This window comes from Lissotriton helveticus, chromosome 4_1 (assembly GCF_964261635.1).
Source record: "Lissotriton helveticus chromosome 4_1, aLisHel1.1, whole genome shotgun sequence".
Classification (NCBI taxonomy): domain Eukaryota; kingdom Metazoa; phylum Chordata; class Amphibia; order Caudata; family Salamandridae; genus Lissotriton; species Lissotriton helveticus.
The window spans coordinates 1693679879-1693703818 of NC_136063.1; the positions used below are offsets into that span (position 1 = coordinate 1693679879).

General features: G+C 45.0%; 1 protein-coding gene across 1 annotated transcript in view; it reads right to left on the bottom strand.

The window, feature by feature from the left end:
• The window catches only part of LOC144829330 (uncharacterized), a 320407-nt gene that overhangs the window by 79158 nt on the left and 217309 nt on the right, over window positions 1-23940 (bottom strand). Inside the window, exon 4 of the mRNA XM_078688376.1 lies at window positions 437-532. Coding sequence (XP_078544502.1) covers window positions 437-532 — 96 coding nt within the window. The remainder of the gene's footprint in view (window positions 1-436; window positions 533-23940) is intronic.

Here is a 23940-nt window from a genome sequence, read left to right on the forward strand (position 1 = left end):
GATAAATAGAAAACTATAAATGCAGGACTACAAGTAATGAAAATATTGAGAAGACAACGGACAGGTTTATGCAGCATACACAAGTCACGTTACGCAGCAAAATGACTATGATCTTTATCTATTTGCTGTACTTTGCTTGGAAGTCTCTTACACTCCAGTGCTCTTGACAAGGTCCCGAACCAACATTTAGCTATAGAGATGGCTGCAATCTACTACTAAGGGAACCCATGAGGTCCTCAATTGCGCTACGCCTCTGGCGGCTGCACAGTCACCCATGTGCCTTTCACCAGGCTTTTTATGCATGAAAATTATTGCATGGAGTGCAAATTTGAATGCACCAGTCCTTCTCCCCCACATAAAATGTGCATTTATTTAAAATTTGTTTAACCCAAAACATCTTGGTGCATTCAAAACCTCCCACATTCTTCTCACTTACTTGCCGTGGTAGTAGGTTCCCAGTCACCAGTACAAGATTCCTCTTGCTTGATTGTTAATATGAGACCTGTAGAATCTATTGCATTGTCAGGAATTTCTGCAAAGTAAGCACATTAAATAGTGATAAGTAAAACAGTGATATGGACATGTACATTGTCACACTATTTTTGTCAATAAACGCACCTACGACCAAGGGCTTAACTTTGTTGATGAGTGTTTAAGGCAATTGTATACCAATATCAGCTTTTTAGATGCTTTATTATTGCTGTTGCCAGGTGCATTGCTTTTGCATGAGAAATTAAACAAGCAATAAGGTTACATGTATGTGTAGAAACGGCCAATTTAATCAAGGACAGCAGATCGGTGTTATGACGCTGTAGCCGGGAATTGTAAGTCTACTGGTCTCATGGTTTTCTCTTTTCATCATGACTGCTTTCACCCCTTTTGCCATTTGGTTTGCCATGTGTGTCTATTTTACCTTTCTCTCGTTTGTGTCATTGTCTTTATTGTTTTCTTGCCTTTTAGTCTTGTTTCTGTGCCCTTGTTTTTGCCTTCTCTCATTTTGTGCCAGTGCTTTCCTTGCTTTTTCGCCCTATTCTCTCGCCTTTTTGCCTTGTTTCTGCGTCTTTGCCTTCTCTCGTTTTGGGTAAGTGATTTATTTTTATTTTCACCCATGTTTCTTTATCATTCTGCCCAGTCTTTGTGCCCTGTCTTCACTGCTCCCGCACTTTCTACACCCACCTCCTTCCCTTCACCACCACTACTTACCTGCTCCACGTGCCTTCCCCCGCTTTCCAGCTCCTGCCCTCTGCATCCCTCCTAGCCCAGCCCACCAACCCCTGTGCAACCCCTGGATCTACTTAATGGTGTCTAAAGCACGAGCATGCAGCAGGCATGTCGCTGTAGTACTGAAGGTGTGCCAAAGGCACAATCGTGAACCTCGCCCGGTGCCAGAAACCCTGGTCCTCCCCAACCAACTGCTACCCCTCTGCGCTCCTCCATGCCCTCAATCACAGACGCAGCTAACCGCCCTGCTGCCACACTGCACCACACAACACGGAGGGAGATTTTGCCTACACCTCCTGCCCCTTCACCTGCACCACAACACTCTCTGCCCCAGCACACACTGCAACCAGCTGGTATGTGAAGGAACTCAGAATAACACAACGGCACTGCAAACAACTATAACAAAGTTGCAGGGCAAGCTCGGGAGAATAGGACATGGGCATGTTCAAATCATCCCAGAAGTGCTAACACCAGCAAACCCGGGAAACCAATAGAAAACCCTAGATGACTACATCAAAAACAGCTCAAAAAGAAGCAAATAAATTTTCACAATTGTTGTATAGCTCCTATATATCCTTATATCGTGTTAAGTTAGCATAGGTACATTTGAGATTTAAACGCCATTTTTCCTTTCTTGCAACTTCTGCACACGACCCTTAATTGTTGACTTTGCTTTCAACCTAGTGGTTTGCCGTGGTGTATGTGAGAATAATATGTTATTGCTCTGATATCAGTTTTGTTTAATAAACCATGTCTGCACGGAGAGTGCTGAAGTTTCAGGAGCAACACGATATGGAATTGTTATGAGGTCTGATCTCCACGCCTTCATAGTCATAACACAAGTGCAGCCTTTGCCAACTTGGGCTTGAGGCGGGATTGATATTGCTTTGCACGAGAATAGTTAACACACTTGATGCGGTGCACATGCAGAGAGAGCTGGTGTGTGCTGATGTGATTCCTTCATGCTAGGACACTAAGGTATGGGCCCGCCCTAAAACAACCCAAAGAGACCTTCTTAGCTAATAATATAATATATGTGTTAGGGAGGGTGAAATATAAGTGTTGTTAACTCTTATTCATTACAGCATGTTAACATGCTGTCACCATTCGCTTTTTATGTCTTAGTAACTATGCTGATAATTTTGCTACTGATAATAAGTATACTTGTATTATCTAAGATACTGCGCCTGAGAAGACGGCATTAGTAAATAAACATTTCAAATGCACATGTGTCTTCTTTACTCCATGTTCTGGTTTGTAATGATAATATAACGAAAGAGTGTTCATGAGTCCCACGTACCCTGAGGTACTGTAAGTTCATGTTCTGGTTTGTCTAAACATTGGGAGTTTGATATGTCCAATGAGACACTGTAGCTAGCTCGGTAAGGGGTGAGTTGGTTGCTAAGGTAAGTTTTGGGACACCCTAATTTGCCGAGGTTCCACTCCTCTGTGCACAGTTCTGTGTGAGTACAGAAACCCTGCAACATGGCGCCCAACGGTTTCGGTGGTCTTATATCATGACACTCGAGTAGTTTATCATTCATGCCTTAACCCCTTCACATCCGTTTCCGGAAAACGGGGTGTCGGTGAAACCTACCTATTTTTTGAAATAGGTCTTTATTCAAGCTTGATTCTTCCTTAAACGGTTTCTTTGAATTACTACCCAGTTGTGCTACAAAGTATTCTTTGTGTGTTCTTGTTTCCAGTGTTGTAATGGCGGCGGTGGCTATTGCGCAGCATAGTCGCGTAGCGGTACGCAACCATCTTCAGACGTACCAAGTCCCAGTAGATGGGATGGCTGTGATTTTCGTGGTATGTGCAGATCCGGCGTTTCCTTACGAGTTGTTTTACTCTTGGGTTACGTTTCCGGCTGTGGACGCTAATTCTGGTTTGTTCCACTCCTACACCGCCTCGGATGTCCCGGCTGAATATACGCCGTACAGGGCATTGGAAATACCTATTGATCATTGGCAGCATCGAGTTTGGTTTGATGGCGCCCTCCCCCACTCTTTGTCCGCAGCGAGGTTAGGTCCGCTCTCAATTCCAGGTACGAATTGGCCTGCGTTGGGTGGCTTCACCCCGCACCCGAATCACGGGGCTTGTACCCTAGCTGAAATTCGCAGGTTACATGTTGTTTCAATTTCCGTGATTCGTGCTTTAGTGCAATACATCGGTCGACATCTTCCTGGTGGTCCCCAGGGGGGTGCGGCCGCTCCCATGGAACGAGGCGGAATGCGTCTCAATCCAGTGATGGTTAATTCGGTTTTTGGTGCGCGTCCAGTTGACAACGATGACTTCCCATTCTGGCTAGCAGAGAAGTTTGATCAACTGGAGGCGGTTTTTCCGAATTCTACTCCTGCTGATAAACATAGAATGTTAACGATTACTCTACCGAAGGATATAACTCCTGAACTTGTTGACTGTGAGAGCTGGGGAAAAACATTTGCGGCAGTTTATACAAGGTGCTTTGGCACCCCGTCTATGACTGCCCTGCCTGAAATAATTAGACGTGTTCAGAATGATCACGGTCCAGAGGCAGCGGTTGAATTGGGTATGCGCCTGTGTGGTTCTTTTGAGATTGTAAGTGATCTCATTCTCTCCAATGTTAAAGGAGATGCAGTAAACTTTCAGGTGTCGAATGCTTTGGCTGCTCTGCCCGATGCCGACAAACCCCGCCAGTTAGCAAAGATTGTGGTGGCCGCTTATAAGACAATTGGCCGCACAAGTAGAGGTCTGAAATATTTTCCAGTAAAGGATAAAAAACAACCTCAGGGACAATCTGCAGTGACAGATGTCCGACCCAAGTCCAAGAAACAAAATTGGCCTAAGAAACAAACTCAGGGGAAGACGAATACACAGACTCAGGATTCTTTTCCTGCAGTACAAGCACCTGCGCCGCCGGAAAAAGTTTATGATTTGCGCGATCGCGCGATGATTAAATCACCTGATCGATTTCAGGGTTCTGATCAACGCTCTCCTCGTTCCTTTCAGGAAACATCGGCCCCGAAGACCGGTGGAGGAGGAGGGGGTGGACGTGGACGTGGTGGCCAACAAGGACGTGGTCAGTCCCGCCAGACGGACGGAGCAGTGAAGCAGGAGGATTCTACGCCTAAGCGTCCGCAGTTTGCGAAGAAGAAAGTCGCAGCCTTAACAGCGCATAGATATGCCACAGATAGTGAGAACGCGGCTTCGGAATCTGACGTGGGCTCTGACCTTGCTGGACAGCGCGGCGGAGATTACCATAGTCAGAGAGGCGCTCCGTCCACTACTGAGGGTGACAGCGACTGAAGTGTTTGTTGTAATAGAAACAGCCGACACGAGATTAGCTCCCCCTGAAAGACTTTTTGAAATTGTCCTGTTAATTGAAGGTGACATACAGCGTACTGTCAGAGGGGTATTTTGGGAGAACCTTTCGTCTACGTACGACATTTTGCTTTCCGAGGCTGACTGGCCCCCACCTTTTGTGCTCGCAGCGCCGCGAGGGGAGGAGGTAATCCTTCCCAGTTTCGCGCACACTGTCTCGACTGAGCATGCGCAGCATTTTGCAGAAGAGTGGGCTCTGGCTCTTGCACCGGCTCTCTACCGCAACCAATGTGGTTGGGACAAATTGTCCCCATGCCACGAAATTCCTTTGCGGTCTGAGCCGCAGCCTCAGCCTCAATATCCCATACGGCGTGAAGCTAAAGCAGCCGTCGCAGAAATCCTTGAACAATTGGAATATCAGGGAGTTATTGAAACGTGTGTGTCACCAATGAATAATCCCCTTTTTACTGTGACCAAACCTGACGGATCATATCGTTTGGTATTGGATTACCGGCATTTGAACTCGCATTGCCGTAACTGTGCAGTACAGAATACTCACGGCTCTGCCCTAGTGGATAGTCTAGTGCGTAAGCGTTTCAAGACAACGCTTGACATTTCCAATGGTTTTTATGCCCACAGTCTGGATGACTTTAGCTCCCAGTGGACAAGTTTTACGTCCGCTGGGGTGCAAAAACGCTTCCGGCGACTCCCAATGGGCTACAAAAATAGTCCTGGAGTCTTCACCTCCAGAATAGTCACTCTGTTGGAGGGAATCGATCCAGATGCATGTTCTTATGTTGATGATATTTATCTCACAGACGACGAGATTTGGATGCATCTGTGTCGAGTGAATTCTATAATTTGTACCTTTGCTGATATGGGTTACAAATTTAATTTTGCAAAATCGCACATTGCAGAACACACGGTGTTGTTCCTCGGCTATGAGCTGAACAATGAAGGTAGAGGCTTGGCTCCTCACTTCTTGGAGAAATGCGCACAATTGCGCGCTCCTACAACACTGAAAAAATTACAGTCTTTGCTGGGTTTTTTGAATTTCGGCAGAACTTACATTCCTGAATATGCCCAGCGTATCAAGCCTTTGTATGCTTTGATACAACCAACTTTCTCAAAATCATGCTGGCTGCCTGAGCATTCAGCCATTTTGCAATCCTTGCAGGCTGATCTGCTCGCTTCTAAATATTTACTGACTCGTGATAACCACACCAACCTAGTAATAAGAATAATTCCTGGGACGGTGGGTTTCACGTACCTCACTTTTAATGAAGGTGACACAGTACCTATTGCTTACAAGTCACACTTGTACACTTCGGCTGAGATGCGGTTTCCCACAGTGGAAAAGGTTTTAACTGCTGTACAGATGGCAATTCTTAAGGAACGAACACTGTCTCAGGGGAAACGCATGCTAGTGGTTACACCCTGTCCTCACTTGGAGGCAGTCACGAAAGCCAGTGTACCGAATTCAAAGGCTTTGCACCCTCGGTGGATTCAGTGGGCTGCGTCATTGTCATCCACGGATGTCATGTTTATTTTTGACGCTTCCTTACGGTCGCAGGAGTACTTGCAGTATGAATTCGTTCATCCTGCTCCTCTGGCTATGCGACCTTTGGAGGACTTCCATTGCATCATTTACACTGATGGGTCGGCGCAGGTTGCGCATGGCTCTAAACATGCCTACGTTTCCGCATGCGCCATTGTGGTCGGTGCTATGTTGAATGATGAGTTCATTTCCAGGGAAGTGCACACGTTGCCCCTGGGAGACTGCACCGCACAATTGGCAGAGCTTCGTGCTCTTTTACTAGCGTTGGAGTACGCAGATCCAAGTGTTACTACTCTAATTGTAAGTGATTCTTACTACTGTGTCCAGTCTTACAATGAAAACTTGTTCTTTTGGATTCAAAATGATTTTCATGATTCCAAGGGTAGCACAATAAAACATAAATGATCTGGGTTCGAGTGGCAGAGCTTAAGGCTATGTTGCCACTCGTTTATGTGATTCATACTCTCGGTCATCAGCGCGTAGGAGTTCACGCTGTTGGCAACTCGCTTGCTGATGAAGCAGCGAAATCAGCAGTATCTACATACTTAGTTGCAGCAGTTACTAGGTCTAAAACCAAGATTGATAGCGACATCTTGGCAGCGATTGCTGCCTCTGAGAAGGGAAGTAAACATCCTGCGGGATTCCCTTCGAAGTATAAATACCACTTAAGTCCCGAAAAGGTTCCTTTTGTGAAAATTCCTGATGTTGGGGAACGGCTGATTCCCAACTCGGATCGCAGAGCAGACTTGATTACAGCGGCTCATGAAGGTGTGGCGTCTGCGCATGCGGGCGTCTCGGCCACTGTAACTCAATTACAACTACGTTTCTGGTGGCGGGGACTGTACAAACAGACGCGTGATTATGTCCTTCTTTGTGACATATGCCAGCAGATTAAACCTTCAACTGCTACGCGTCCGCCACAGACTCAGTTGTACATTTCTAATAAACCGCTAGGCTGTGTTTATTTAGATCACTGCGGTCCTTTTTCATCTGATACTGCGTATAAGTACATCTTAGTAGCAGTTGACTCATGCACACGCTTTGTGTGGGTATGGCCACATCGCAGCGCTGATTCACGGACTGTCATTAGAGATTTGCGTATCTTTATAGGGATTTTTGCCTGTGGTACCTTCCATTCGGATCAGGGTCCGGCTTTCGCCTCTAAGGCGTATAAGGATGCCATGACTTCGATGGGGGTCCAAGTCAAGTTTTCGTCACCCTACAGACCTGAGGGTAATAGTGTAGTTGAACGAATGAACCGTGATTTAAAGCAATCTTTGACAGCCCGAGTTATAGGCACTGGCAGAAACTGGCTGGCTCACCTCTATGGCGTGCAGCGTGCTCTTAATAATCTCCCTAGAAGGTCTCTGGGTGGGCGGACCCCATACGAAATGCTCTTTGGCATCAAGATGTACGTCCCTGACCTTGACGGTCTAGACTCTGTGGTTCGCGCCACTTCCTTTGACGCAGATGAACATTGCAATGTTTTACAGAATCTACAAAAGACCAGAGACAGTCTTGCAAAAGAACATTTGCCCTCCACATCGGATGATGCGTTGCAGATCCCGGTAGTTGGCTGGCTACCCCAAGTTGGAGAACTGGTTCGAGAGAAGATCGACAACAAGAAAGAGTTTGGTCCCTCCTATCGAGCTCCGGTCCCAGTGCTTGGAGTGAAGGGCACAAGAACAGTCATTTTACCTCCACTTCCAGGTCGTAAGGAAAACAGGTTTATTTCTATTGACAATGTCAAGATACACAGAGTGGCCGATTCTTCTTAGCATGACACCAGCTGTTTCCTGTCCTTCCATTGTGAGAAATTCAATCATGCCCACTGCTTCTAATATTGAACCTGAAGTGGCCATCGAATTACCTGCTGTTTCCAGTCCATTATTAAATAATTTACCCGGAACTAACGTTGAGGAATTGGACTATACATACCCCACTGATTTGTCCATGCCTGACCTACAAGCTCGTTTAGCCACGGAATCCAGATTTTCTTTTGACTCTGCTTCCCTTGCCTCGAAAAAACCCTCTCAAATTGCAGTATATGCTAGCCTGTTTAAAAAACATTTTTTGATACCTCCTTGGATATACATTTGGCTGGTCCTTTTTTCGGTTTACCTTTTTATGTCAATTGGTTTTGTGTTTTATTTTTTTCGAATTATGAATGGACACTATGTCGAGGAGAGAACTTGCATTACTCATTTAAATGGAACTTTTGCCCCACTTTCCTCTTCACATTCTACACACAGATTAAAAAGAGACTTGACTTTGGTTAACATCACAGCATGGCCTGTTCTGGATGGAATCGCGTGGGATGCAGTTCGGTTTCAGATTCATGGCCCAACGGAAGTCGTTAATGTTCCTAATGTACTAAGAGTTAATATGGGGGATGTGGTGAAACAAAACATTCGTTCTGATGATTGGGATGTTAATGCTGTGGAAAGTTTGTTTTCTGATTTGAAATACTATGCTGCTTTTGATGCTGAGGATTTATATTTAGAATCTGCTAATTATGGTGAATTGTTCTGTTATCAACATTATGGCAATCACTTCTTACACAAAACATCTTCCCGAAGGGATGCTGTTAATTTTACTCAGTGGGAACATTGCCCGGCACCTACACAAGGGAGTTCAGAAACGTTTCTTAAAAAGTATTCTTATTTCACTGACTTTAACCAGTCCAATCCCGAGTCCTTTTATTTTAAATTTCAAAAACAGCCACTGTCCAAGGTTAGACTTACCGATACAAAATTGTTGTATTCGAAGGCCTTCCTAGATCAATTAGTTACTGGGGGCTATGAGTTATGGAAGGAAACAATAGACCTTAAATCGGTTTGGGGTTCAAGGGCCTGGCAGGTACGAGGCACTGAGGCTTTGCACCGTGCATGTCTCATCCCGAATCATATGTTGTTTTTAAATGAAACCATTTCCCAGACCACATGCTTTGGATTGGCTACATCTAAAAGGTTAAACACCCCGTCTTTCCCGGAGTTGGAGGAATATGAGGATTGGAGTAATTTTACTCAATTGTCCATTAAAGATATACAGGCTCTGCTTCTTAATTCCTCCTTTAACATTTCCAGTATGAATCCCAAGGGTTGGCTGCTTTGGCACCGTAGTGCTGATTCTTGCCAAAAAAGGTTTTTAAATATAACTGACGGTTTTAAGACTGTTAGATCTGATCCCCGGTTTGATTTGAGTCATACTGTCACCTCTTACTCTGTGGGCAAGTTGTGTCAAGCTTGGCTGAAACATTCAACTTTACCTGCGGTTAAGTATCACCTTTCCAAACTGAATGCAGACGTGGATTTGAATGATTTCATTAAAGGCCCAGCTAGTGGCAGGTCGAAAAGGTGGTTATATGGGGTTTACAATGAAATTTGGAAACTCTCACAGATTGAGGCTGCTTCACGCCTTAGGGCTATTGATCAGGCGAATCTTGAGAAAGTGCTTGCAGTTGTTGACAATAGCATTAACGTGCTTTCCTCTAGAATTTACACATTAGATAATATTGTGTCGTCTGTTGTTGATATTGTGCATGATGAAGTGTCAGTATTATACCATGGTCAAAATCAATTACGGTCAATCATGCAGTTTGCATGGACACTTCAGACTCTGAAAATGGGTAAAGTTCCCTGGGGATACATGAACGTTTCCTCTTTATTTGCACCGTTTAATTTGACAGACAAACAACGCTTGCTTTCAATGCGTGATGCTTCCTTTTCTATGCTACATATTGAAAGGTTGGAATCTTTGCCTTTTTCTGTGGCAGAGGCCACTGCTGCTACGTGGCTTATCCACGGTTTAATAACACTGCCTTTTGCTTTATATAAGTTTTCAAATTGTATGAAATATGTGCCAATAGGTCGTTTTGAACCCTTAGGTAGCGGTTTTCTTCATGAGGTCTGGTCACTCCCATACACATACAGATGTTTCAAGGATGAACAAGAAGTTTATCTAACAGGGGATGAGTGTACTGAGACGCCAGATCATTCTTTAAGGTGCAGACACATACAGTTACACGGTTCATGTAACAAGGACCGACCGAATATGGCTTGCGTTTTACAGGGCACGCCAGTTCCTGCTATCATAACCCACGTTTAAATTGTTAGAGAATGGTAGTTATTTAATGCTCAATAATGAAAACTGTTGTGGTTTAATTAAAGGTATAGCTTTCATAGTTACAGTGAGTGAGCGAGTTATTTGCTGCAGAAATGTTCTTTATCCTCCCACACGTGAACATAGGGAGTCTTCCATTTGGCCACAGATACCGACCTTGGGAGCAGAATTCAGCGGCATGGCTAGAATAAGAGCTCTATTGTCCCAGAAAGAGGTGGCCTTGAGCTCGGCCCGTGAAACTTTCGTGCTTCACATTGCTAATACCCGTACGGAGGTTCAGGCTCTTTTAAATACTGATTTGCCTTTGCATTTCGGAGCCATGGTTCGTTCTATCTTTAACGCATCCTCCACAACGGGCCTAGCACATTTTTTTAAAGTTGTTAGCGGTGGTCTCGTGACTTCCTTTGAGAAGATTTTTGGAGTCATCCCTGCCTTCTTCCATTCTATTTTTTCATCCTTATTTGGAGGGTTCCCGTTTTTACTTGCATTAGCGGCTGGCGCTTTGGTGGTTTTTTGCCTTTTTAAATATGGATGCCCTTCCTGTGCAAGACCACGCTCAACTGCTACTGACGCGGTTTCGCAACCGCATGCTTGATTATTATGGCACACTGCCGTTGGCGACTCTAAGCACGGCGTTTGGATTATCTTTTCGGTTCTCCTATTTCACCTGTGTCCAGCCTGTATTTCGCTGCCTGACCTGTGATTTCCTTTGGGCCATTGATTTGTGTCTCTGCGGACCGATATCTTCTGACGTCGATTTTGATCAACTGATGAGTCCTATCATTGCTCACGAGTTGGTTTGTTCTGACGAAAGGATTATGGCCTTGGCGGTGGCACATGGACTAATGGGTCCCTGGGATGTGTTGTCGGCAGCGCAAAATTTCTTGGAACGAAGTTTTCTTGAAAACCCACCGAGCTGTCCTCTGATGGTTATAGAGGATCCGGTGCTGGAAGATCACGTATGTTCCTTTCATCTTTTAAATTGGATGGCTGAACTGTTTTCGGATGAGGACAGTGACTTCCTCCTGGAGGCTGTTGCAGCTTACTTTTCATATACAGTCTTATCATAGACACTGCCTCAAATTGACATGCTGATTGATAGCATTTCCTTGATTTTATTGACTTTTGGTCAAGACATTTTATTTTTGCTTGCCTATTGGCTTGAGCCACATTATACTTGTGGGCTATTTTTTAGCATTAGTTTTTATAATTGAATTTTTATTCATGCTCGTTTCTTGTTGGATTCTGCTCTCATGTGATGGCACTTCTGTTATCTTATTTAGTCCGTTCTCGGATCATGGGGGGGTGTTGTATAGCTCCTATATATCCTTATATCGTGTTAAGTTAGCATAGGTACATTTGAGATTTAAACGCCATTTTTCCTTTCTTGCAACTTCTGCACACGACCCTTAATTGTTGACTTAGCTTTCAACCTAGTGGTTTGCCGTGGTGTATGTGAGAATAATATGTTATTGCTCTGATATCAGTTTTGTTTAATAAACCATGTCTGCACGGAGAGTGCTGAAGTTTCAGGAGCAACACGATATGGAATTGTTATGAGGTCTGATCTCCACGCCTTCATAGTCATAACACAAGTGCAGCCTTTGCCAACTTGGGCTTGAGGCGGGATTGATATTGCTTTGCACGAGAATAGTTAACACACTTGATGCGGTGCACATGCAGAGAGAGCTGGTGTATGCTGATGTGATTCCTTCATGCTAGGACACTAAGGTATGGGCCCGCCCTAAAACAACCCAAAGAGACCTTCTTAGCTAATAATATAATATATGTGTTAGGGAGGGTGAAATATAAGTGTTGTTAACTCTTATTCATTACAGCATGTTAACATGCTGTCACCATTCGCTTTTTATGTCTTAGTAACTATGCTGATAATTTTGCTACTGATAATAAGTATGCTTGTATTATCTAAGATACTGCGCCTGAGAAGACGGCATTAGTAAATAAACATTTCAAATGCACATGTGTCTTCTTTACTCCATGTTCTGGTTTGTAATGATAATATAACGAAAGAGTGTTCATGAGTCCCACGTACCCTGAGGTACTGTAAGTTCATGTTCTGGTTTGTCTAAACATTGGGAGTTTGATATGTCCAATGAGACACTGTAGCTAGCTCGGTAAGGGGTGAGTTGGTTGCTAAGGTAAGTTTTGGGACACCCTAATTTGCCGAGGTTCCACTCCTCTGTGCACAGTTCTGTGTGAGTACAGAAACCCTGCAACACAATCATTGTGGACTGTGTGCCTGAGAACCTTTCTGCAGTAAAATCACAGCCATCTGCAGCAACTTCAACCCACAACTGGACCCCATCAACCTTGCAATAAGCCTCATGGTTTCAGAAATATCCACTCTGAGCCCCGCCAGATCCTTGCCCCACCACACCATCGACAAAGGTCCAGCCTCCTTCAGCAAAGTGCTCAACCCCATCCTCAACACCTTCATCAACACAACCCCTTTCCCTGAAACATGGAATACACAGCCGTCAACGCCCTCCTGAAGAAGCCCTCAGCACAACCATACAAGCTCATGAACTACAGACTGATCTACCTCCTCTAGCCAAGGTCTTAGAAAAACCCATCAACAGTTGCCTTGCTAACCATCTCGCCAACCACCAGCTCCTCGATGCCATTCTATTAGGATTCAGACCAAACCACAGTACAGAATCCATGGTGCCTGGCACAAGGTACATGGATGTTTGAAAAGTGCCTGTTTGTACTGCGACTTTTACTACAGCCGTTTTCTTGTGACGCAGCGCAAGCTGCAGTACAAAAAGGCCCTTTCTGACCACCCTGTTGGCAGTCTTATCCTAATTGAACAGGTGGGATTGTCGACTCATTGTCAGATGGATACCTGCCCGCGGCGAACAGACGCTCGTCCGACCGCCATTGTAATGAAGGTCTAAGAGTCCAATAAGAATGTCACTTCGTGTCACTTTGTGGTGGCAGACAGGGATAATGCAGGACGACATAAAAATGAGAGGAATAAACTCCAACAATTTTGCCAATTCTACAGCCAATCAAATACGTTCACAAGCATCTCAGGTGCTCATGTGAACACTAACGATGGGAAAAAAAAGAACCGGTTGAGGAACAGATGTCCAAGGAGATCAACAGTGCTATATAGAACCTGCGCTTCCCTAGGGCCTTGATCCAGATGGCTAACACTTGTCTTTTTGGATAAGGGTGCCCATCTGTACTCGTGGTTATGATTAGGCTGTACAGCAAATGGGCATCCATGTCTAAAATTAGTTTACCAACCTGACAGAGGCCCAATTCTCACACATGCTTAAACTGGAGAAAAACATGGAGAACTGTGGCTCATACAGAGCACTCACCCTAATGTTGGTGATGCGTCTACAAAGCATCCTGCCTGATACATCCTGACAAGGTTGGTTTCTTAAGGAAGTACCCAGTGGGAATAGCAAAACAAAAAACATCTTGGGCACGGTCCACCAGGATGGAGAAAAGACATGCTTCACTCCCATGATGCAGACAAAGCTTTTGACATGGTGGGGTAGGAATCCCTAAAGGAAGCCCAAAGATCTGGGGGAAAGATTTCTGAATGTGGGTACCTATGCAGATCCATCTGCTGAGGTAAAGGAGAATAGGTGTGATTCTTCCTAAATTCAGACAGGGAGAGAGTCAAGACAGGGGTGTTGTATGTCTCCTCTACTTTTGGCTCAAACCCTGGAGCCTTGGCACAGAGGATAACAGACAAGGTGAAAAACTTAGGGTTACCATGGGTAGGGATTTTTTTAGCGCTTTCTATGTTCGCTGGTTCTGTTATCACTCTTTAGTCCAACTACCTCACCTCCTGACTTTGCTCCAAGGGTTGGGGACATATTTGGTATTGGTGGACTATATGATCAATGCAACCAAACTGAAGGACCTTAATCTTACAAAACCATATCAGGTCCTAGAAAACTTACACTAGCAGCTGCCATGTAGGTGGAGTAGTTCATCCATTAAGTATCTAGAAGTCCATTTACTCCCAACCATGAGTGGGTGTATGGGGTGAATTACCCGCCTCACACATAGGAAATAGGTACTTATCTGCAGCAGTAGTGCAATTAAATCCTCCTTCAGGCTTAGGCAAATAGCTTCTGTTAAGATGATGGATCTCCTTAGAGTCTTGTACCCTTTCCAGGAGTAGCTAGTGATGAGGCCCAAATAGGCTGTATGAATACACACACACACACACACACGCACACACATATCGCGTTCAGATTTTCTCTTTCCAGTTCAATAATCCAGCACTCCAAGTAGGGTTATATTCCCTCAACTTTATTAGTGAGTTGATGGCATCCACGCGTTTCGGCTGTCTCACGCAGCCTTGTTCATGATGTAAATCGCCATTAGTTTAAACAATAAATACGATTCAAATCTAACATGAAAACAGACAAAGGACAATCCCAATGCACATCTCAGCCAAAGATTACGTTACGGCGGGCGCCATTTTGGAACATGTTATAAAAATCACTTTACATGCAAGTGCATTATAAAAGGCATTGGTTAAAGCTATAAACAATGTTATTCATCACTATACTCAACATTGGAACCTAAATAAATACATATAATTTTTTTATTTATAACAATGCATCAAAATTAGGATTATATGTTCCTCGGTCACCCACATTGTACTACTAAATAATAATCCAAACAGCTTTGTTGAAGTGCTAAGTGCTTAATCTTTCTTATATTTTATTTTGTTTTAATACAGTACTTATTCCTAAAGTGCAAGTGCTTTTTGTTTTATTTATTTTCTTGTTTTTTTAATATTAAATTTAATTGTACTAATTTATCTAATTTACTACTTATGTATATTAAAATTCATATACTTTTCACATAGAAACTTTAAAAAACTAAAGTGATAGTGCTTATTAATATAAAGCGCTGGGTAATAAAGTGATTGTGTCCCCTGTCTTCCTCCTCATTTATACAAAACAAAAGTTTAAAAATAGTTCCTTTGGGTGTGCAGCTTAACTTGAAAATTCTTAGTATAAATATGTAAAGAAGTCCTCATCAATATCGAGCCCATTTGGATCTTTACTGTCTAACTCCAATATAAAATATGTTGCTAGTTTACGGAGGTCTTGCTCTCTGTTGCCCCCCTCCTTTTTTGGGGAACTTCGGCTATACAGCTATATCTTCAGATTGGGGTCACTTATGTGTTCTTTTTCAAAGTGTCTAGCAACAGGGTAACTTCTATCTTTATTGATTGTAGCTCTTCTGTGTTGCAGGATCCTCTTGTGTTCTGGCAAGGTGGTAATGCCTATGTAAACCTTTCTACACAACCTTCATCATGGAGCTAGCACATATAGCTCTTACAGAGAACTTTTTCAGGTACGAGTCACAGCTCTACCATCAAGTGAGCGGGACATCGATGGGTTCTACCTTCGCGCCCAGCCTGGCTTGTATCTATATGGCATCATTCGAGAAAAATCACATCTACCCACCCGAACAGAACCCGTTCCGGACACACCTAACCCTGTGGCATCGTTACATTGACGACATTTTAATATTCTGGAAAGGAGATCGAGCTACCTGTGAGGCCTTTTGTGCATGGATTAACCTACAGGATCCCTTTTTGAAGTTTACAGGCACAATCTCTGATAAATCGGTCCCCATTTTAGACCTAACAATCAGGTTGGAACCTACAGAAATCACAACTACCCTTTTCAAAAAGGAGACTGACCGTAACAGCTTGCTCCTGTATAAGAGTCATCATACCAGATCCCTGAAAGACAACCTGCCGTTTGGGCAGTTCTTACGACTCCGCAGGAACTGTACCTCACTAGCAGACTACAAACAAGAAGCCAGTATTCTACAACACAAGCTCTTGGATAGGGGCTACCCCACACAACTCTTAAAGAATTCAATGAAAAGAGCCCTGAACAATAACAGAGACTCACTTCTGGAAACCCACACTAAGGAGAAGGACGACTCGATCACATGCGTGACGTCCTATACAAGAAATTCCTCCTTCATTAAAAAAGCTGTGATCTCACACTGGGGCATCCTAAACACAGCAGGCCTTGACTTACCTCGGCCCCGGTTTGCTTTCAAGAGGACAGCCAACCTCAAGGACACTCTTATTCACACCCGTCCTAAGAAGTCCAGCACACGCCCTCTGAAAACTCTGTGGGACTTGCCACCTGTCGTGGGTCACCATCGATGTGGCTCCTGCGTGATCTGCCCCCAGACGATCCAGGGCAAATCCCTGGAACTACCTAATGACTTCACCTGGCATCTTAATAAGCATACGAACTGCAACAGTGCTAAATGTATCTATATGCTTATATGCCCATGCAACCTAATTTACATCGGGATGACGATGCGCATTGTTAAATTGCGCATTATGGAGCACTATAGCAACATCCGCTGTAAAAAGACACATACCAAGTTATACGAACACTGCAGACAATTAAACCACCTGGCCACTGATGTCAAATGGACTATTCTGGAATGCCATCCCTCCATCAATCAGCTGGCACTGTACAAAGTGGAGCAGCGGTGGGTGCATCGCCTTCAAACTGATGCCCAGGAGCTTAACGATTTTATCCCCTGGAATACGCTTGCCAGATAGATCTCAATCTAATTCAATCCTTGAACTGTACCCGTATCATACCGCATGGCCCCTCCTTGTCTGGTTAATCCCTTATCCAGACTTTCCCATCATCTGTGGCTCGAGTACTCGTCGCTATCCCCCAACATCGATAGCGATTAGTCTTTTGCACATTGGATATTCTACACTCCAAGATGGCGCGCAATCTTAGCCAGCCTGAGGCACTACTGTGCCTGCTTGTCCCTCCTTTCTGTCAACACTACGCTCGCATGCGTCTCCTAGCAACTCCTGGGACACGCCCACCCACGGCACTCGCGGTTACCGGCATTAATACAGCGCGAAAAGCACAGCGATCTACCGGCTGTTCTGCTCTACCGCCGCCGTGGGATGGGTAGGTTTTGACCCGCCTCAGCCTAGAGCAATCAAGGTAAGGTGCAAGGGTTTGGGTTCAATGGACGTCCGAATGATCGGGACAGGCCACCATTAATAATATTAATAACAACAATAAGAGTATTTTTACCCTTTTTCTGCAATATTGCGTGACCCACGCTTGTGATCACCAGCATAACTACGACAAATATATACATTCTACCCTCCCATTCAGGGGACTCCCCGCCGCTCAGGCCTTCCCAGGGACAGCCGGTGGGGCCCGACCATCAAAGGGTTTAGGTAAGACTTCGCCGAGATTTACCACTTTGGCGACCCCGCCATTATAGTTATAATGACCACACGTGGGGCTTTGTTCACTATGTTGTTTCAGAATTCTTTTCTAATTGTATCCTTTATACTACCACTAAGCTGTAACAGCACGAATGGGTTTCATAGCCTGGAGTATAAGTATTGGTATAGATCTAACCATGGTATCCGTAGCAATTGTCCTGCGGGATACATCAATTCCCTACCTCCCCTCGCCGCACACAGCCCCTCTCCTTCCTTTACCTCACCGGGTTTGGACATATTATTGTTTAACCACAGTAGAATGTTGGGAATACGCTGCCGCGTGTAAGATCCTGAATGACTACATCCAGGACTGAGTTTGTTTATTTCTTCCCAACTTCTAGGGCCTGGACCCACGCAGTAGCACTTTCTGCCTTGATACACAGGTTGTATATGGAAGTTTCTTCAATTGGGGGGAGACTTCGCATTAATTGATGAGCAACCATAGGTCCTGAAGAATCGCCATAACTGGCGTGAAACATGTCGACCACACCATAGGCGAGGGTTGAACGAAGCCACATCACCTTTACTGTTGCGCTTCGCTACCCCTCCCTTTATCAACTTTAATTAAGCAGTGAGCCACTCTATTAAAAATGTTCTAATGGACTCTACTGACTTATTTTAAACTCTCACTCACGCTCACAATTGCACTTCTTAGGTCCCTCACATGCATGCACCCATTGGCAAGGAATAAAAGAACTCCACCAAAAGAGTAGCACTACGTGCTACCCGGCAGGCATTGCACCGCCAGCTTGTCGTTGGAGCAGGAGGCCAATGATGACACAATACAGTTATTTGGACGGATGGCTATTGTTGTCCAGCCTTCTAATTGTGTGAGGCATCCTTATTCCGTAAAGGGTTTACTTGATTCCCTGTTGTACACTCCTGAGAGTGGCTGTTTCTTTCCTCCCCTTAGTATATCCATCCCTTGGGGAACTTTGTACAATTGTTGTATATTGCTTACTGGACACGTACATTGGACCCCGGTAAATATTGTCCTCCATTGTCCCCCTTTTTGCATACTATTCTATACGTGGTCTCCGCCCACGGGACTCACAGGTTACCAATAGTGGAAAACCTTTTCACTAACTGGCCCACTCCAAAACCTCCATTCTGATCATTATAGAAACAAAGCCCCAGCGTTTCTCTGGCAAGCGCATTCCCAACACCGGTGCCCTCTTCCTTCACAACATGGAAGACGTACCTGGTCTCAGTTTTGATGAAGATGCTATAGCTGAAGCATTAAGAGCTGCTCCACCTTTGCTTACCGATTTGACTGCCCCCTCCTCTGGCGCGTCTAATGACGATTGGTCTACCCTAACAATTATGAAAAAAGAACTCATCAGAATCACACTACACGGCAGGATGATGACGGAATACCTAAGAAGCAATATAGCTCCACAAGGCTTAATTGTGAACATCATCCCCAGACTATTTTTGGAGGACAAACCCTTCAAAGTTGATTGGTGCCAGGTGTCCTGGAAATGCACCAAAGATCTTCTGTTTCTGATTTCGCAAACTGCGAAGCGCCTTGCTGATGCCTTACAGGATAAAATCTCAGCCATAGAAGCCACTATGAAAAGTGCTATCAGCAAGAACAATAAAACAGCTTTCACGACCAAGCTAGCCGAAATAAATCAGGAAATGTCAAACCACCATGATTTTCTTTTAAATCAAAAAACAACCAAACTCCAGAAAGACATTACCAAATTTGAGAAGGAAAAAGTTTACCCTTACCTAAAGGATGGTTTCAAAGGGAAGAAAACCAGCTATTCCTCGGATGAGAATTCGGATAATAACACCAATAGACGAGGTTCAACTAGCAGTGACTCCAGTGGTGGCCAACCAGGCAGGAACACTCGTTTCCAACAACGCCCCAGCTGGCAACAGGGTTACCAACCAGGTTCGACCTTCATGGGTCCCCCCCTTCTCACATGACACCACCATGGCAATATCCGTTCTTCCAACAAGGCCCCCCACAATATTACCCTCCTAATCCGCCACCTTTTCAAGGCAGAGGCTGGGGCAGAGGAAGAGGGCGCAAGCGAGGAGGGCAGAAAGGAGTGCAGTGGCAGGACCAAGCGACCCCATCAACCTCGATGGAAACCAGGAGCATCACGTCCAGAGGGAGAAGACCCTGATTGTCAACCTCTCAAAGAAACTACTCTCACCTGTGGAGACCAGCATTTTGGAGAAGGGCCTCGGATTCGTTCCGACACCGACCCCGGACAGTTTCCAGGAGATGATTGAGATACAACAACTTTTTAGGAAAGTACGTCTCCGTGCCTTTTTTGACAAAGCACCAGAGACCATCAATGATGATACCGGACTGAGAAAACCATCTACCATTACTCCCACTGATGGGATGGTCCCCCCGGAGATCCTGACTTTTGAGCGTGCGGTGCTGACAAGTTTGAAAAATAAACCAACAATCAAACAGTTCCACAACCTTACGTCCAAAGAACGACAAGCCTCCATCACTCTGGGCCAGGACCAGTCTATCGTCATAAAACAGGCAGACAAAGGGGGAGCTACGGTCCTCCAAGACTACCAGGATTATGACCGTGAATGCAGACGACAACTGTCTAATACCAATCACTACCGACCCCTCACGGAGGATCCAACAAAACGACTAACCACGACTATTATGAGCCTAATAATTGAGGGAGAAACCAACGAATGGATTTCTAAGAAAGAGGCGGATTTCCTTACCACCACGGAACCGATCACGCCATATTTCTATACCCTCCCTAAAATTCACAAGGGAACCACCCCAGTTCCAGGAAGACCTATTGTCTCCGGGATAGGTTCACTCCTAGAGCCATTATCCCAATTTTGTGATGCCTTCCTACAGCCCGTGGTAAAGCAAATTCCTTCTTACCTGCAGGACACCAGGGATGTCTTACGCCTTATTGATGAAGTGGACGGTAGGGAGGATGTTGACCTCCTCCTAACTCTGGATGTGGAGGCACTATTCACCAACATCCCCCAACAGGCGACTTTGGAAGCAGTGGAAACAACATTACGGCTGGAAGAATGGTCTTCCCCCACCCCTATCACCTTCATCATGGAGCTAGCACATATAGCTCTTACAGAGAACTTTTTCAGGTACGAGTCACAGCTCTACCATCAAGTGAGCGGGACATCGATGGGTTCTACCTTCGCGCCCAGCCTGGCTTGTATCTATATGGCATCATTCGAGAAAAATCACATCTACCCACCCGAACAGAACCCGTTCCGGACACACCTAACCCTGTGGCGTCGTTACATTGACGACATTTTAATATTCTGGAAAGGAGATCGAGCTACCTGTGAGGCCTTTTGTGCATGGATTAACCTACAGGATCCCTTTTTGAAGTTTACAGGCACAATCTCTGATAAATCGGTCCCCTTTTTAGACCTAACAATCAGGTTGGAACCTACAGAAATCACAACTACCCTTTTCAAAAAGGAGACTGACCGTAACAGCTTGCTCCTGTATAAGAGTCATCATACCAGATCCCTGAAAGACAACCTGCCGTTTGGGCAGTTCTTACGACTCCGCAGGAACTGTACCTCACTAGCAGACTACAAACAAGAAGCCAGTATTCTACAACACAAGCTCTTGGATAGGGGCTACCCCACACAACTCTTAAAGAATTCAATGAAAAGAGCCCTGAACAATAACAGAGACTCACTTCTGGAAACCCACACTAAGGAGAAGGACGACTCGATCACATGCGTGACGTCCTATACAAGAAATTCCTCCTTCATTAAAAAAGCTGTGATCTCACACTGGGGCATCCTAAACACAGCAGGCCTTGACTTACCTCGGCCCCGGTTTGCTTTCAAGAGGACAGCCAACCTCAAGGACACTCTTATTCACACCCGTCCTAAGAAGTCCAGCACACGCCCTCTGAAAACTCTATGGGACTTGCCACCTGTCGTGGGTCACCATCGATGTGGCTCCTGCGTGATCTGCCCCCAGACGATCCAGGGCAAATCCCTGGAACTACCTAATGACTTCACCTGGCATCTTAATAAGCATACGAACTGCAACAGTGCTAAATGTATCTATATGCTTATATGCCCATGCAACCTAATTTACATCGGGATGACGATGCGCATTGTTAAATTGCGCATTATGGAGCACTATAGCAACATCCGCTGTAAAAAGACACATACCAAGTTATACGAACACTGCAGACAATTAAACCACCTGGCCACTGATGTCAAATGGACTATTCTGGAATGCCATCCCTCCATCAATCAGCTGGCACTGTACAAAGTGGAGCAGCGGTGGGTGCATCGCCTTCAAACTGATGCCCAGGGGCTTAACGATTTTATCCCCTGGAATACGCTTGCCAGATAGATCTCAATCTAATTCAATCCTTGAACTGTACCCGTATCATACCGCGTGGCCCCTCCTTGTCTGGTTAATCCCTTATCCAGACTTTCCCATCATCTGTGGCTCGAGTACTCGTCGCTATCCCCCAACATCGATAGCGATTAGTCTTTTGCACATTGGATATTCTACACTCCAAGATGGCGCGCAATCTTATCCAGCCTGAGGCACTACTGTGCCTGCTTGTCCCTCCTTTCTGTCAACACGACGCTCGCATGCGTCTCCTAGCCACTCCTGGGACACGCCCACCCACGGCACTCGCGGTTACCGGCATTAATACAGCGCGAAAAGCACAGCGATCTACCGGCTGTTCTGCTCTACCGCCGCCGTGGGATGGGTAGGTTTTGACCCGCCTCAGCCTAGAGCAATCAAGGTAAGGTGCAAGGGTTTGGGTTCAATGGACGTCCGAATGATCGGGACAGGCCACCATTAATAATATTAATAACAACAATAAGAGTATTTTTACCCTTTTTCTGCAATATTGCGTGACCCACGCTTGTGATCACCAGCATAACTACGACAAATATATACATTCTACCCTCCCATTCAGGGGACTCCCCGCCGCTCAGGCCTTCCCAGGGACAGCCGGTGGGGCCCGACCATCAAAGGGTTTAGGTAAGACTTCGCCGAGATTTACCACTTTGGCGACCCCGACATTATAGTTATAATGACCACACGTGGGGTTTTGTTCACTATGTTGTTTCAGAATTCTTTTCTAATTGTATCCTTTATACTACCACTAAGCTGTAACAGCACGAATGGGTGTCATAGCCTGGAGTATAAGTATTGGTATAGATCTAACCATGGTATCCGTAGCAATTGTCCTGTGGGATACATCAATTCCCTACCTCCCCTTGCCGCACACAGCCCCTCTCCTTCCTTTACCTCACCGGGTTTGGACATATTATTGTTTAACCACAGTAGAATGTTGGGAATACGCTGCCGCGTGTAAGATCCTGAATGACTACATCCAGGACTGAGTTTGTTTATTTCTTCCCAACTTCTAGGGCCTGGACCCACGCAGTAGCACTTTCTGCCTTGATACACAGGTTGTATATGGAAGTTTCTTCAATTGGGGGAAGACTTCGCATTAATTGATGAGCAACCATAGGTCCTGAAGAATCGCCATAACTGGCGTGAAACATGTCGACCACACCATAGGCGAGGGTTGAACGAAGCCACATCACCTTTACTGTTGCGCTTCGCTACCCCTCCCTTTATCAATTTTAATTAAGCAGTGAGCCACTCTATTAAAAATGTTCTAATGGACTCTACTGACTTATTTTAAACTCTCACTCACGCTCACAATTGCACTTCTTAGGTCCCTCACACGCATGCACCCATTGGCAAGGAATAAAAGAACTCCGCCAGCTTGTCGTTGGAGCAGGAGGCCAATGATGACACAATACAGTTATTTGGACGGATGGCTATTGTTGTCCAGCCTTCTAATTGTGTGAGGCATCCTTATTCCGTAAAGGGTTTACTTGATTCCCTGTTGTACACTCCTGAGAGTGGCTGTTTCTTTCCTCCCCTTAGTATATCCATCCCTTGGGGAACTTTGTACAATTGTTGTATATTAAACCTTTCTACACTGACATTTCAACATGTAGATTACAAAGCTTGATTTACGGGTAAATGGCCTCTTACTTTTATGTTTTTATTAAAAGGTGTTTTAAAATCCACAATGTTTCCCCATGTTGGCAAGCTTTACATTAGAAACACTTTCTAAAACCTTCTTTCATTGTTAAATCATTATGAATCTTTCAATTTTGGGGCCCTCTTTTTGTTTTTTCCTCATCTGTGTTCTTGACGGTTCAAATAGGATTTATCCCTATTTAGCTTTCTTGCCTTTTCTGACGCCGTCTGGATGATTTCCTGTAAATACCCTCTCTGGATAAAGCGATCAATCCTTTCACATTCTACTTTCTCATACTCTTCAAGATTTCTGCAGGTTCTCCTCGCCCTGTAAAACTCACCAAAGGGTATACTTCGAATGAGTGGTGCAGGGAGGGAGCTCCCCGCATGTTGGATGGTGTTACCCGCTGTAGGCTCGCG